This window comes from Citrus clementina, unplaced genomic scaffold (assembly GCF_000493195.1).
Source record: "Citrus clementina cultivar Clemenules unplaced genomic scaffold, Citrus_clementina_v1.0 scaffold_6, whole genome shotgun sequence".
Classification (NCBI taxonomy): domain Eukaryota; kingdom Viridiplantae; phylum Streptophyta; class Magnoliopsida; order Sapindales; family Rutaceae; genus Citrus; species Citrus x clementina.
Window position 1 is genome coordinate 24181831 of NW_006262139.1, and position 16351 is coordinate 24198181.

Below are 16351 nucleotides of genomic sequence, written 5' to 3' on the forward strand. Positions count from 1 at the left end.
ACCTCATTTATTTCTTTAAAAAGGTTTTTCACGTTTTTGACATATATAATTGGTAGTTTTAGGATAGAAAATTATCCATATATACCTCATTTATTTTCTTTAAAAAGGTTTTTCATATTTTTTACATATATAATTGGTAGTTTTAAGATAGAAAATTATCCATCAAATGTATTTATTTCTGACTACGACCATAAGTTAGTGTAATTTTATTTAAAAATAAAAAATAATTAATGGTTAACAATTAGTATTATAATATATAAAAAGTTGCACTTGAGAGAATCCATCCAAAATAATATATATATATATATATATATATACACACACACACGAACACACACGAACACACACCAAACGCATCTTAATTTATCTTCAACGACACAAACATGGAAGGGGAATTTAACAAATAATTAATAATAAAAAAGGAAAATATTAATTGGTTAAACAAATTGGTCTAAGTATTCTTCAACGGTGGCATAATCAACATCGGGATATAGCTCAGAAGCCTCCACTCCGGAAGATGGGTCGATTTCAAAATTGGTTTGTTCACCCTTCATAAAGATTGAGAAGTTGACTACTAACATAATTTTATCTTCATTAGAGGCATCTGCAAGAAAAAATAATGCAATTTAAAAAAAAATTGGCAATTAAAATATATCTTAATTAATTATCGACAAGTAAGATGTTTAGTATACTTAATGCGCAAATAATTTCTATAAACTATGTTTTCATCTTTTAGTAATAATTTTTTTTCACAAAAAAAATGACTTTAAATAATAGTTAGTTCTTGTATATATATATTATGATGAGTTGGCAACCTTGAATCATCTGAAGAATTTGGTCCTCTGTGACATAGATTTTTTCGAGTGTCTTCCCAATCTTCTTCTCCCAAAGAGCAACAAGCTCCTTGAATGAGTATATATTCTTCGGAGGTCTGAGGCAGAGAGTTTTGTTCAACGTTCTTGGATCATCAACAGCTTTGATAGTGTAGGTTGCTATGTCTTCTTCCTTGTTAAAGATTGCTGCACAACAACAAATAGTCATAATCATAATAATAATACCACCCAAAGCCTTTTAATTTTAATTCATTCTTTAAAGATTCAACCCGAATCGAAATTAATTTTTTTACGTACCCTTTGGTTGGCCATCGCCATAGAATAAAATATTTTCTCTCGGAGGAGCAGTGGCCCCAGGCTGTGCCATTGTAGGAAGAAAGAACCCGAAAGAGCAATTGCATGACACATAAGTGTGAGGAATCCCTTCAGCCTCAATAGCACGGCGGATTTTTGCCTTTCTTGCATAGCCTGATTTTGCTGGCTCAATTGGATGCCCAGCGTCAACATTGCTCCCATACTCAGTTGGAAAAAATCTCTGACCATTATTAATTTCCTAACTTTTAAATAAACATTAACACTACATAACTTAAGATTAATTTTACCTGAATTAATTATAAGTTAATCAACGAACCTTGATGTTACCGACTTCTTTAATGGCAGCGATGAGCTTAAACTGATCTTCTACTTCTGTTCGGCCTACTGCTGATATCACTACATCCACTGGTTTTATTGCCTTCACCAAACTTTCATGGTCATGGAGGTCTCCCTGCGCAATCAAACAATTAATCATATATAACATATTAATTGATTAAGTGATAAATGTACCATAATCATTATTTGCTAATTAATAAGTACGTATGATTGATAATGATAGCTCCGGTCTTGAAAACCGGTATAGTTCGAAACAAAGAACTATCGAGGGTTCGAATCCCTCTCTCAGCATATATATATATATATATAGTCACATTATACATAAAGCTAAGTGACGCCTTGGTTCTTAAAGTTTTCGATAAGTTGGCTCTTAACGGGATCGTGGACACTGCCTTCTCTAATCAACGCAAAAAGGTTGGGCGGCCAGCCTTTGCACTTGCTTCTACAAGAAATTTTCCAATGTTTCCAGTTCCTCCGATGATCAAAATCTTACTTTTCTCAGCCATTGATCTTTTTTCTTTATGGGCGAACAAGAAGAGAAGTGAATAATTAAATTGAGAAGGTACAAGTTCTCTCGGAGATGCATTGAGCCAATTCCACAATTTATAGATTGAAACGACGATAACTTGAGGCCCTGTTTCATATTTTGGTAAAAGTGTATCTATTATTGGCAAAATAACACTTATTATTATTATTTCAAATAACAAATTATGCTGTCAAAATCAAGCTATAAATACCTACTAAACATTTTAAAAGCTTAACTAACTAAATTTAACGGAGCCTAACTGCCTAAATTTCTTTCTTCTATGCGCCCAAATTTTTGATGATTTGATTTGCTTAAGTGCTGAAATTAAACAATTACAAAGCAAAAAAGCAACTATTTGCACTGAAAGGTTAATACAGTCAATTCTCTTCTAGCAGAGACCCCGATGTTTACTGTAATATTTCACTAAACCAAATAAAATTTATTTCATTTCCGAGTGATGTAAGAGTCAATACTCAATATTTCAAGAAAAGTTGTTTGCGTGTAAGAGTCTTAACGGTAATACTATAAACATAAAATCAAATCTCAATCGCTAAACACATGTAACGGCTGGTATCACAAGATTCAATTGTCCGGGTTTATACAAAATTAATGTGGCATTCATTTATTGAACGACGGTTAAGTAATTTTAGAAGGTATAAAATTTATCATCTAATAAATGAATGACACATAATATTAGAACTTAAGTTGAAACTTAAATATTGAAATTATGAGATTCTTAATATTATTAATAATTTATTGAGTATCATTAGTTCCTCTGTATATTATAGTTGAAGAAAATTAACTTTGATCGCTCTTAAATATTATATTTATTACATTTAGTACTTTGTTTTAATAATGGACTGCAAAGTAATGGATTGAAAAGTTTGTAGATAATAAACAAATTGCTATGTGTTGTCAATTTATTTCACTATTCACTTTTATCTGAAAATTAAAGGCAAATAATTAAAAGTGCCGATATATATTCTAATTATCATTTTCCTGTATATAATTATATTTTTTTTATCTAAAAAGAAATTTTCCGACCCTGTGGAAAAAAAAATCAAACCTAATTATTCAATTGCTTTAGCAAAAAGTTGAGTATGGACAAAGATTGCAGAAGCAAAACGATAAACATCCCTAGCATTATCTTGATTCAGAAATCTCTAAATTTTTTTTCTTTTTAAACAATAAAGAAAAAAATGCGTGCTTTTGCATGCCCCAATAATGTACATTTTGTCATATAATTCCTTGTTTCTTCTTCCACTGGATAAAGATAAGACTAAAGATAAGATCGAATTTCATGATTGAAGATTTAATTTACAGTTTTATCCTTTCAGAATGAAAAAATAAAAATGAAATGCGTATCCAGATTTCCTTTTGTCTGATGATTAATTATAGCATTATGAACATTATAAAATATTAATTTTGATGTACATTTTAGTACATTAATAAAAATGGAATTCAATCAAGGCAAGGAATTTAAATGTACATTTCTAAAATAAAGCTATACATTGAGAGATATATTTCTAAAATAAGCAATTCTTTCACCACTTGATTGCGACAATGCAATAAACACCACTCCAGCCAGCAGTGGAGGTTGCTGGGCCTTCGAATTTAAATCAAACTCATCAAATCCAAAAGTATGGACCCGGTAGCCCATTTGCGACCCCAATTCGCATGGTTCGCGGTTGACGTGGGCACATTGGTGGTGGTGGAGATTGCAGAACTCTTCTTCAAAACAGCTGCTGGCAAATAAATAGTACACCACCTACAAATGAATCTACGGTGATTACGAGACAGGTGGGAAAGGAGTACTGTAGACATTGAGAAGAAAAGAAAAGCTTTAGATGCCATTGTTGATCAAATTGCTAGCTAGCTCTTGTGTTGTCTGTGCAGGGCAATGGTTTGATTTTGATATATGTCTCTATCTATAGACTTCTTCATGTGAAGAGAATTAGCCCAAATCCCACACAACTTGAGTACAAGTTGTAATATATATTATTTCTCCCCAAACACTGAAAACCTTGGAGAAATAATACATATTATTTCTCCCCTCAAATATTCCAAATCGTTACCCAATCGCCAACAACCACTTGCTAGTAGTATCATTTTAACTCAAATTTTACATCATATATGATAATTCTCATTGTCACGTTTGTGGAGCAATATAAATACGAGTGACAGTTGAACTTTGTATACTACATTTAATTAGTAGTCCAGCAGAAATTGAAGGAAACATAATATCACCCTCAATCGAGCTATGAGCAAGGCCAAGAAGATGACCAATTTCATGCAAAGCAAACAGTCTACAATCAAATGCACCCATGGCTCGTCAGAATCATAATGAAACTTCCCATCTGGTGGTGGAAAAGCATGAGCTAAGGTTCCATCCGGAGTCAGGACCACCGCGGGCATCAAAAGGGCTCCCATTTCCACGATCCCGACTTTCAAAACTAATATTGATATCAGCATTTGCGTAGTCCTCTATTTTGAGAATTTGAACTGAGCCCATGTTTGAAACGCTTTCGCAACCGGATTTATGGCATCGGCTCTGGTTTCTGGACGAAAGGCGTAAGTGAATAGTGAGCGACAGAGCGAGCAAAATTACTGTGCGGTTGCCTTTTCTTGCCGGGACGCATCCGAGTTGTGCAATTCACAATGCCCGCAACTAACTCCACATCACGGTGTTCTCATCTGTATCTTAGCTACTGTATTGCCATCTAAAACTCCAGTGGATTCTAAGTTAAAATTGAGCGGGTCGGTTTTGATGGCAGATTCCCAAAAGCTCATCAAAATCATCGTCGTTAGCATGTGTGCTTTGATTATTTCCCTTGGAATTTTCATATTTCAATTCATGGATGCCTTTAACCTCGTCGCCTTTGTGGCAACCTTTCATCTGCTTCATGAACTTCAGCGAGCATGACTTAGTTTTTTGTCATCATAGTAAGTTGGCAAATTGTAGGGTTTGGCCTGCTTTTCCAAGATTAGGCTCAAATGCACCCGTTTCATTTGATGACAACATCACAAAACAATTGCTGTCTCTTACGATTTGAAGCAAACTTTGCTTTTGAAAAAAGAGCAAACTAGCTAACAAAACTCTTAGACTTTAAGAAACGATAATAATAAAAAAAGACATAAAAGAAATTGGAAATGGGAAAAAGCACTTGAGTCTTCAAAATGAAGATATAAAGAATCAAAGACGTGTAACCAAAAAAATAAAAATGACGGTATAAGTAAAAATAAATAAAAATTAGTCGTCGGATGCATCAGTAGACCCAATGAGATCTCCCCTAAGCCATCGTTTACTTGCGACTCACGTTGTGCGGAATTTCGGCGAATTCGTCTTTCATGTTTACAGGGGAAGCTCGTGCATCACGTCCGTGCTTCGAAATGGAATCAAAATGCACATAGGCGGCTCAATCACCACACTCAGAGACCCCACTAGAAAAATCACATATCTAATATTGAATAAAAATAAAAGTCATTTTTTTTGTATCTTAAGTGTAAATTTTTTTTCCTATTTATTTCGGTCAAGTTTCTTACAGTTTTCTTTAATTGAATAGTCAATTTTACTTAATTGTTCTCTTTTTCAGATTTTTTCAATAATATACTTAATTAGATATAATATTGTATTGTTAAATTTCCGTTCACATTCTTTTCTCTTTCTCAACGGCTCAAATAAAGCTCAACCTCTGCACAGTATACATGCGTCGAGCGAAAATAAAGTTATTCTCTTGAAGATCAAAAGACACTATAATTACAATTAAGTTTCAATTTTTAGCCGTGAACAAATAATTATAAAATCTAACATCCTTTCGAAATTGATATTATATTTATCTTTATATGGTTTCATTTTAATACACAATATTTATTTCATTGCTTCTTAATTAGTGATTATTGCTCAATAATTACATTTTTGCAAGAACATATGATAACATACGAAACAACTTGGAAAGAAAAAGGAAGACTAAAAATTTAGTTACATTTCAAATTAAAATCCATTGATGATTTTTTTTTTTTAAACATAGTTGACTGAGTAAAATCTGAATCAATTTTTTTAATTCCCTGTCTTTTTAGGAATCAAATTTAAGTGACTGACCAAATAAAACTGCTTGAAAACCACTCGATTAAGCATCTTGGGCTAAATCAATTAATGATTTATGAAGAAGTGTATAAATACAGACGTATATCAAAGCAATGCTTTGCACAGACAACACAAGAGCTAGGTATTTGATCAACAATGGCATCCAAAGCTTTTCCTTTCTTCTCAATATTCTCTGCCATTCTCCTTTCCCTCCTCTCTCATAATTACTCAGTTTTAGCACACTCCAACGGCAAAAAGAAAAATCATCCCCATTTGAGTCCATTGAGCACTTGAAAGGTTGCCAAAAAGGCGACAAGGTTAAAGGCATCCACGAGCTCAAAAAATACCCGCAAAAGTTTGGCTACTTGAACTATGAAAATTCCAAGGTTCAAAGCACTCACGCTGACGCCGATATTTTGATGAGCTCTTGGAATCTACCATCAAAACCTGCCAGCTCAATTTTAACTTAAAATCCACCGGATTCTTGGGTGCCAATACGGCAGCGAAAATGAGAACTCCGCGATGTGGAGTTGCAGATATTGTGAATGGCACAACTCGGATGCGTTCCGGCAAGAAAAAGCAGCAACAAAATAATCATTTTCACACAGTGTCTCACTAGTCATTTTTCCCAGGAAGCCCCAGGTGGCCAGCTTCCAAGTTCAGTCTCACTTATGCACTTCGTCTTGGAACCCGCGGCGATGCCATAACTCCCGTTGCTAGAGCGTTTCAAACATGGGCTGCAAACACTCAGTTCAGGTTCTCAAAAATAGAGGACTTCGCAGGCGCTGATATCAAAATCAGTTTTGAAAGTCGGAATCATGGAGATGGGAGACCTTTTGATGGCCGTGGAGGTCCTGATGGAACCCTAGCTCATGCTTTTGCGCCAACAAATGGGAGGTTCCATTACGATGCTGACGGGCCGTGGGCTGTGGGTGCTGTACAAGGTGCATTTGATTCCTTGAAGGATACATATATAATAGCACCCTCAACTGCGGTACAAAATGCACCTTGTACAGCTACCGTATTGTGGGTGCGGTACAAGATCTTCTTGGCCTCGGCCATAGCTCATGAGTTGAGGGTTCTATTATGTATCCTTCAATATCTGATGGACAAATTAACAAAGCGCTCATTGCAAGGAGATGATATTCAAGGAATTAAGGCTCTGTACAATGTTTGAGCATGCAGCTGGCCCTGAATCATTAATAATATTAACTATTAATTATGATCTCGAGATCATTTCTCCTGTCTAGCTAGTTCTACCGATCGAGTTAAGAATAAATGATAAGTGAAGAGGTAACGATCAAGAAGAAATTTAAAGTTATTGCGATTTTCTTTCTGTTGTATGAACGAATGTCTTCCTCTAATTGTTATATGAATCATGAATGAATGTGTTATGTACTGCAATTGACAAAATACAAAATTATATTTTTATATACATGAAACTTTTTTGTTATCAATCAATATTCAATATTGTTATCTGAATGGTACGATGGTGGTGTCAACAATTTTACAATGCACCTATTTTTTTGTTTAAGTAATTATTAATTTGTAACTAAGTAGCACTTATAATTGAGTATCGCTATATTTACCACATTATATATGTTAAAAGAACAATCCTTCAAATAAAATTTCTATGATTTCTGCATTATTATTTCAGAATACGATTTAATTAATCACCGTAATTTTTTACGTACATTTAACTTCCTTATATCAGGAACCAGGCGAATTATTAGAGTTGCAGAATGGGTCCAATATTCTTGGTTTGATGTATAATTAGTTAAATAAGAATATTATTTTTAATATTTTAAGTTAGAAGGATGAATAAAGAAAAAATTAATTTTTTGATCCTTCTTCCCTAATTGGCTAGCTAAATAAACATGTTTAGAAATCGCTAAAGCAAGCCATTAGGGTAAATAACAAAATTGATTGATAACAAAAATTTTCATATATTGTGAATTGCAATACATACTATATTCATACAATAATAAGAAAATTACACAATTGTACGTTATTCCAATCTCAAAAACACACCAGAACTTTCTCCAATCAATTAACTTAATATGAATGACTCAGAGCCATGTCAAACATTATAAAGATCCCTAATTCCTTGAATATCATCTCCATGCAAACCCTTTGTGACTCCAGCGGAAATTGAAGGATACATAATAGCACCCTCAACTGAGCTATGGTGGAGGCCAAGAAGATGACCAATCTCATGCAAAGCAACAGTCTCCAAATCAAATGCACCTTGTACCGCTCCCACAGCCCACGGCTCGTCAGCGTCATAATGAAACCTCCCATTAGTTGGTGCAAAAGCATGAGCTATGATTCCTTCAGGACCACCACGGCCATCAAAAGGGTTCCCGTCTCCATGATCCCCACTCTCAAAACTAATTTTGATATCAGCATTTGCGAAGTCCTCTATTTTTGAGAATTTGAACTGAGTGTTTGCAGCCCAAGTTTGAAACGCTCTAGCAACGGGAGTTATGGCATCACTGCGGGTTCCAGGACGAAAGGCATAAGTGAGACTGAACTTGGAAGCTGGCCACTTAGGGCTTCTAGGGAAGAATGAATAGTGAGACACTGTGCGAAAATGATGATTGTGTTGCTGCCTTTTCTTGCCGGATCGCATCCGAGTTGTGCCGTTCACAATATCTGCTACTCCACATCGTGGTATTGTCATCTTAGCTACTGTATTGGCATCTAAAACCCCAGTAGATTTTAAGTGGTAATTGAGCTGGTATGTTTTGATGGCAGACTCTAAAAGCTCATCAAAATCATCATCGTCAGCATGTGTACTTTGATTCTTGTAGTTGTCATAGTTCAAGTAACCAAACTTTTCCATGTACTCTTTGAGCTCATGGATACCTTTAATCTTATCACCTTTGTGGCACCCTTTCAAGTGCTCAATGAACTTAAAAGGGGACGATTTTTTTTCGGCATGGGAGTGTGCTAAAACTGAGTAATTATGAGAGAGCAGGGAAAGGAGAATGATTTGAATAACTGTAAATATTGAGAAGGAAAGAAAAGCTTTGGATGCCATTGGTGAGGGATATTTGATGAAACAGAGAGAAAGCTCTTGTTGTGTGTGAAGAGCAATGGTTTGAGGTGTCTCTATTTATAGATTACTTACGAGAAAGAAGTATTATTTTTATATATATATATATATATATATATATATATATATATAGACTTGGAGTCAATCTTTTTGATTGATACACGGCAGAATGACTTTTACTTGGCAAAGGTGTTTACTCGGCATGCAGAATTAATAATAGGCAAATTGGGAGTTTTTAATTCTATATTTCTTTATACAATTGATACTTTTTTTCCATGAACGTACGATCTTCTTTTTAAAAGTTAAAACATATTGAAAGATGAATCGGCCCAAATTCCACGCAGAGACGAGGTACGTAGTTAATTACTTTATTCTGCCCATATAATAATACAGAAAGACTAAGACTGAATCAAAAAGGAAGACCCGTGCTGCTGTTTCCGAATCAAAGGAAAAACAACGCATAATATAGCAGCCTTGCTACAATTTATTCCGGACTAATTAAATTGCCTGAAATTTGCCAAGCAATTGCCAAACACCAGCTCAATCAAACGGGGCGTTTTACTTGCCTGGTTAAAGCGGCGTCTTTTACAACATCGATGTCTGACAAATATATATTGGTATATATATAAGAACCAGACTACAAACGCTTCCTTGGGTGGATTAATACATATGTCACCAAACTTTTTGTTTCATATCAAGTGCTCCTTTCACATTCTTAACTTTTTGGTTATGTTATGTACCTCAAATTTTAAGATATATAATTAAGAAATGTAATCCATAACCTGAAATATAATTGAAAATAGAAAGATAAAAATACAACGAAAAAATTATAGTGGAATGAATGCAGTGACGATATTTTTCTCTTTGGTGAAAGATAATTTGAAGGTAAGATTCCCATAAAGGTATTGATTTACCTTAAGTCAGTTCCACTTCCACGTAAAAGCAAATTTTCACATCTACAAAATTTAAACTCTGAAATAAAACTCAATAATCTAAAGGACATCATCATGAATCGGTTATTATAGTTAAATATCGCCAGTTAAAAAAATTAAGCAGTTAAACATTTTCAGAGCGTTATATCATAAATATATCTCAACCACATGCTAGCCTGCAAATGGTAACTTTGGAGCACGCTATAAATTTTCAGATAGGATATCATTGCTTAATTTGTGATGCACTCAGATTTATCAATAACAAACGCCATTACCAACAAAGTGTTGGCTCCACTGGCAATGAAGTCCCCTTAAGTGGCTTGACTGGGTTTGCTCCCCAGTTCGAGTCGCAGGGAAGTCGCCTTTGTTGGGAGAACATGTGCCTCTCGGTTCGAGCGGGGACTTCTAGTCTGGATTGTGGTACGGGCTTAAAGGTGCCTCCCACGGTTGGGGCCCTTCCCAGGATACCTCGTTGTCAAAACCAAAAAAAAAAAAAATAACAAACGCCATTAACTGTTGATGCAATAGAAAAAAAAAAAAAACTATACAGTGACCAAAAAATGGGGAAAATAATTACATATGTATTAACAATGAAATAGAAAAATTAACCTTTGTATAACTACTTGGTGCTTTAAAATGTAGACACCAGCACCACTCATATAACAAGATTAATTATTGATAACAAAAAGTTTTGCATAATTATTTTGTAAATTTCAATACATAATACATTCATATATAACAATGAAGACATTATTACTGTACGTTATTCCAAGCTGGAAAACAAAATTACTATCTTCTTGGTTACCTCTACACCAATGATTTATTCTTAACTCATTATAACTAGCTAGGTGAAATCTCCAAATAATTTAACTTAATTAGTTAATATGAATGATTCAGGGCCAATTCTGTCAAAGTCATGGGCGGTTTGGCACCACTAACATTTTTCAAAATGGCCATCCAAATTGAAGTCCAAGTAGATGCCGCCAAGGAAAGAAAAAAAAAAAAGGAAACTTTGACAAAGAAGAAAGAAGAATGAAGAAAATGGTGGTTGGCACACCAAAATGGAAGAAAAGAAAAAAAATTATTATTTTAATAGCCAATTTTGGCTATAAAAGGGGGAGTTCCCCATCGGCTTAGAGCATAAAAAAATTTCCATTTTATTTCTTCTTCTTTAGAGAGAAGTGAGAGTATTTTTAAGAGTTTTAACAAATTCTTGAGTGATTTGTGATTTGAGAGTTTTGGGTGTATTGGGGTTTTGGGTAGTGAGACAAAATACTACAATACTTGTAACTCCTTTTCACTAGTAAAATATTTTCCTTTTGTTTTCGCCCGTTGACGTAGGCTAAAAGCCGAACCACGTAATTTCTGGTGTCCTCTATTGTGCTTGTTCTTTATTTTTTCTTCCAATTTTATTTTAGCTGCGTGTCTGCTTCACCCATCAATTTCCTAACAGTGGTATCAGAGCTATTGGTTGAATTTTTTGGAGTCAGGTACTGTTCACGTAAAGGGTACTAATCATGTATACGACACTGTTCACGTATACAAAACTATTCACGTATACGGTACTATTTATGTGAAACGGTGGGAGTGATCCAAGAATTTTACGGTGCAAAGCAGGGAATAGTGGTGTGAGTAAAGCAACTGTGTGGTTTTGTACATGTCTAGGAAAGTTCTGTCATAAAGGCGATAAGAGCTTAAGAAGTCTGGGTTTTAAGTGGGACCATTGTGACCCCTCCAGTCTTTCCTGAGAACTTTCCTGGTGTGCATATATTCACACATACTCACAACTATTCAAGGTGATACACTAGTTTATGTACAATATTTATCAACAAAATGGCGGCAAAATATGAAATTGAGAAGTTTAACGGAAATAATTTTTCGTTGTGGAAAATGAAGATGAAAGTTGTATTGAGGAAAAATAATTGCTTGGCAGCAATTGGAGAAAAGCCCATGGAGATAACTGATGACAAGTTGAACGAGATAGATGGCAACGCCATTTCTGATCTACACTTGGCACTTGCGGACGAAGTATTATCCAGTGTGGCAGAGAAAAATACAGCGAAGGAAATATGTGATACTCTTACAAAATTGTACGAGGCCAAGTCACTACACAACAAAATCTTCTTGAAAAAGAAACTCTATACTTTTCGAATGGTGGAATCTACAATGGTGACCGACCACATCAATACCTTGAAGACTCTATTTTCACAACTCACAACGTTGGGTCATAATATAGAGGAGAATGAACGTGCAGAACTTCTACTTTAAAGTCTATCAGATTCGTATGATAAACTCATCATCAACCTGACGAACAACAATCCAGCGGACAGTCTAGTTTTCGACGATGTTGCAGCCTCCGTATTAAATGAGGAGAGCATGCGGAAAAATAAGGAAAACAGAAAAGTAAATTCGCAGCAAGCGGAGGCGCTATCGGTGACGAGAGGGAGATCAACGGAATGTGGCCCCAGTGAGAGTCACAATCATGGTAGATCAAAATTCATAAGTAAGAAGAATGTTAAATGCTATAACTATGGCAATAAGGCACGTCAAGAAAGAGTGTTGGAGTAACTAGAAGAGAAAAGAATGCAAAGAACCTAAGTCATCAAATGCTTAGGGGTGTGTAGCAAGTACCTCGGATGATTTCGAAATTCTTTACAACGAGGCAACAACTGTTTCAGAAAGCAGAAAACGACTATATGATGTCTGGCTTATAGACTCAGGAGCTACCTAGCACATGACCTTTAGGAGAGAATGGTTCCATACATATGAACCTATCTAAGGAGGATATGTATATATGGGTAATGATAATGCATTAGAGATCGCTAGTATTGGTACTATCAAAATAAAAATGTTTGATGGTACAATTCGCACAATTGAGGAGGTACGACATGTCAACGACCTGAAGAAAAATCTATTGTCTTTGGGACAAATGGATAGTCATGGGTACAAAACTCATGTGGAGAATGAAATTATGAAGATTGTTAAATGAGCGCATGTATTGATGAAGGCAGAAAAGATCGGTGCTAATCTATTAATGCTTAAAGGAGAAACACTACAGGAGGCTGATGTGTGTGTCGCATCAAATGGAGAAGAGTCAACGATGATGTTGCATTTCAAACTTGGCCACATGTCAGAACAAGGTTTGAAGATTCTCTCTGAGCGAAAATTGCTTCCGGGGCTCAAATCGGTAAGTTTACCATTTTGCGAGCATTGTGTTATAAGTAAGCAGCATATATTAAAATTCAGTAGATCTATTGCTAAAAGTAAATGCATTCTAAACTTGATTCATTCTGATGTTTGAGAATCACCAGATATATTCATGGGAGGTGCAAAGTACATGGTGACTTTCATTGATGATTATTCCAGAAGATGTTGGGTGTATCCAATTAAGAAAAATACAGATGTATTTTCAGTGTTTAAAGAATACAAAGCGCGGGTGGAACTTGAATCTGGTAAAAAGATCAAGTGATTGAGGACAGATAATGGTGGAGAGTATACAGACGGCGAGTTTCTTGCTTTCTGTAAGAAAGCAAGAAGGTATTCAGAGGCAGTTCACGGTGGCATACACTCCTCAACAAAATGGAGTGGCAGAGCGGATGAATAGAACTCTTACAGAACGGATAAGAGCTATGTTGAGGACTGCTGGTCTACCAAATTCATTCTGGGCAGAAGCAGCCAAAACTGCATGTTATATAGTAAATCGATCGTCATCTACAGCTATTGGGCTGAAAATAACGATGGAGATGTGGACTGGAAAGACAGCTGATTATTCCTACCTACATGCATTTGGATATCCTATGTACGTGATGTACAATGCCCAAGAAAGAACAAAGCTGGATGCAAAATCTAGAAGATGTATCTTCTTGGGATATGTTGATAGAGTAAAGGGGTATTGTCTGTGGGACCCCACTGCCCACAAGATCGTCATCAGCAGAGATGTTATCTTTATAGAAGATCAACTGCAAAGGAGAGATTATGATGATGGCAGTGTAAAAGAAAAGTCAGAGACTGTACCAGTATATGTGGAAAATAATCTAGAAGATTCAGATTCTTCTAAAGCAGCACCAGTGCACGAAGAACAAGAACCAGTCGAGTCTGAGGCTCCAGAAGTTCATCGGTCAACTCGTGAGAGACGACCGCCAACGTGGCACTCAGAGTATGTCACAGAGATCAATGTTGCTTACTGTTTTCTAACTGAGGATGAAGAGCCATCAACTTTCCATGAAGCTTTAAACAGCTCAGATGTTGCTTTGTGGATGACAGCAATGCAAGAAGAAATTGAAGCTCTATACAAGAACAAGACATGAGAACTTGTACCACTACCACACGGAAGAAAAGCCATTGAAAACAAATGGGTCTACAAGATTAAACGTGATGGCAATGACCAAGTGGAACGGTATCGTGTAAGATTGGTGGTGAAAGGATATGCTCAGAAAGAAGGTATTGACTTCAACGAGATATTTTCTCCGGTGGTTCGACTTACAACAGTCAGAGTAGTATTGGTGATGTGTGCTACATTTGATTTACATCTTGAACAGTTAGATGTGAAAACTGCATTTCTTTATGGAGAACTTGAAGAAAAAATATATATGCTCCAACCAGAAGGTTTTGCAGAAACAGGAAAGGAAAACTTGGTTTGCAGGTTGAACAAATCTCTATACGGTTTCAAACAGACGCCGAGGTGTTGGTATAAGAGATTTGATTCCTTTATCATGAGCCTTGGATATAACAGACCCAGTTCAGACCATTATGCATATTACAAAAGGTTTGAAGATAATGATTTCATTATTTTGTTGTTGTATGTGGATGACATGTTAGTAGCAGGCTCCAACAAAGATCGAATCCAAGAAATGAAGGCACAGTTGGCTAGGGAGTTTGAAATGAAGGACTTGGGACCAGCAAACAAGATTCTAGGGATGCAAATTCATAGAGACAAAAATAATAGGAAGATTTGGCTTTTTCAGAAGAACTACTTGAAGAAAATCTTGCGACGCTTCAACATGCACGATTGTAAGCCAATTTCTACCCCACTGCATGTTAATTTTAAGTTATCCTCAAGTATGTGTCCTAGCAATGAAGCGGAGAGGAATGAGATGTCTCGAGTACCGTATGCATTAGCAGTGGGAAGTTTGATGTTCGCTATGATATGTACTAGACCAGACATTGCACCAGCAATGGAAATAGTCAGTCGATACATGGCGAATCCTGGTGGAGAGCATTGGATATATGTGAAGAGGATTCTAAGATACATCAAAGGAACCTCAGATGTTGCATTGTGTTATGGAGGATCAGAGTTTACTGTCAGGGGCTATGTGGATTTAGATTTTGCAGGAGATCTTGATAAAAGAAAATCCAATACTGGCTATGTGTTTACACTTACGGGAGCAGCTGTAAGCTGGGTTTCAAAACCGCAGACCGTTGTGGCCTTATTTACAACAGAAGTAGAGTACATGGCAGCTACACAAGCTTGCAAGGAAGCTATTTGGATACAAAAGTTATTGGAGGAGCTTGGGCACAAACAAGAGAAATTTTTTGTGTTTTGTGACAGTCAGAGTGTCTTGCACATTGCAAGGAATCCAGCCTTTCATTCCAGGACAAAGCACATAGGAGTTCAGTATCATTTCGTTCGAGAAGTAGTGGAAGACGAAAGTGTGGATTTACAGAAAATCCATACGAATGAGAACCTAGCAGATGTTTTGACCAAGCCAATCAATACTGACAAGTTTTTCTGGATTAGATCTTCTTGTGGCCTAGCAGAAACGTAGCCAACATGATTATGACGAAGCAGAAAGGATGGTGTGGAGATTGATTGATTCTCAATCTAATCTCCAAGTGGGAGAATGTCAAAGTCATGGGCGGTTTGGCACCATTAACATTTTTCAAAATGGCCACCCAAATTGAAGTCCAAGTAGATGCCACCCAAGGAAAGAAAAAAAAGAGAAACTTTGACAAAAAAGAAAGAAGAATGAAGAAAATGCTGCAAATAGTGGTTGGCACACCAAAGTGGAAGAAAAGAAAAAAAATTATTATTTTAATAGCCAATTTTGGCTATAAAAGGGGGAGTTCCCCGTCGGCTTAGAGCATAACAAATTTTCCATTTTATTTCTTCTTCTTTAGAGAGAAAGTGAGAGTATTTTTAAGAGTTTTAACAAATTCTTGAGTGATTTGTGATTTGAGAGTTTTGGGTGTATTAGGGTTTTGTGTAGTGAGACAAAATACCACAATACTTGTAACTCATTTTCACTAGTAAAATATTTTCTTTCTGTT

General features: G+C 35.8%; 2 protein-coding genes and 2 pseudogenes across 2 annotated transcripts; 1 reads left to right on the forward strand and 3 right to left on the reverse strand.

Moving 5' to 3' along the window:
- Positions 1 to 437: 437 nt before the first annotated feature.
- LOC18038482 (isoflavone reductase homolog TP7) lies at positions 438 to 1637 on the reverse strand. Its single transcript, XM_006430938.2, has 4 exons — positions 1465 to 1637; positions 1131 to 1368; positions 816 to 1019; positions 438 to 604 (listed from the first exon to the last, which is right to left on the reverse strand). The coding sequence occupies exons 1-4, from the start codon at positions 1630 to 1632 to the stop codon at positions 438 to 440; spliced, it is 777 nt and encodes a 258-aa protein (XP_006431001.1). The 5' UTR covers positions 1633 to 1637.
- A 2522-nt stretch (positions 1638 to 4159) lies between these two features.
- LOC112097414 lies at positions 4160 to 5360 on the reverse strand (annotated as a pseudogene).
- Positions 5361 to 6250: 890 nt separating this feature from the next.
- On the forward strand, positions 6251 to 7271 carry LOC112097449 (annotated as a pseudogene).
- Positions 7272 to 8174: 903 nt separating this feature from the next.
- LOC18038093 (metalloendoproteinase 3-MMP) lies at positions 8175 to 9137 on the reverse strand. Its single transcript, XM_006430940.2, has one exon. It carries the CDS (start codon positions 9135 to 9137, stop codon positions 8175 to 8177), a length of 963 nt encoding a protein of 320 aa, XP_006431003.2.
- Between the last annotated feature and the right edge of the window lie 7214 nt (positions 9138 to 16351).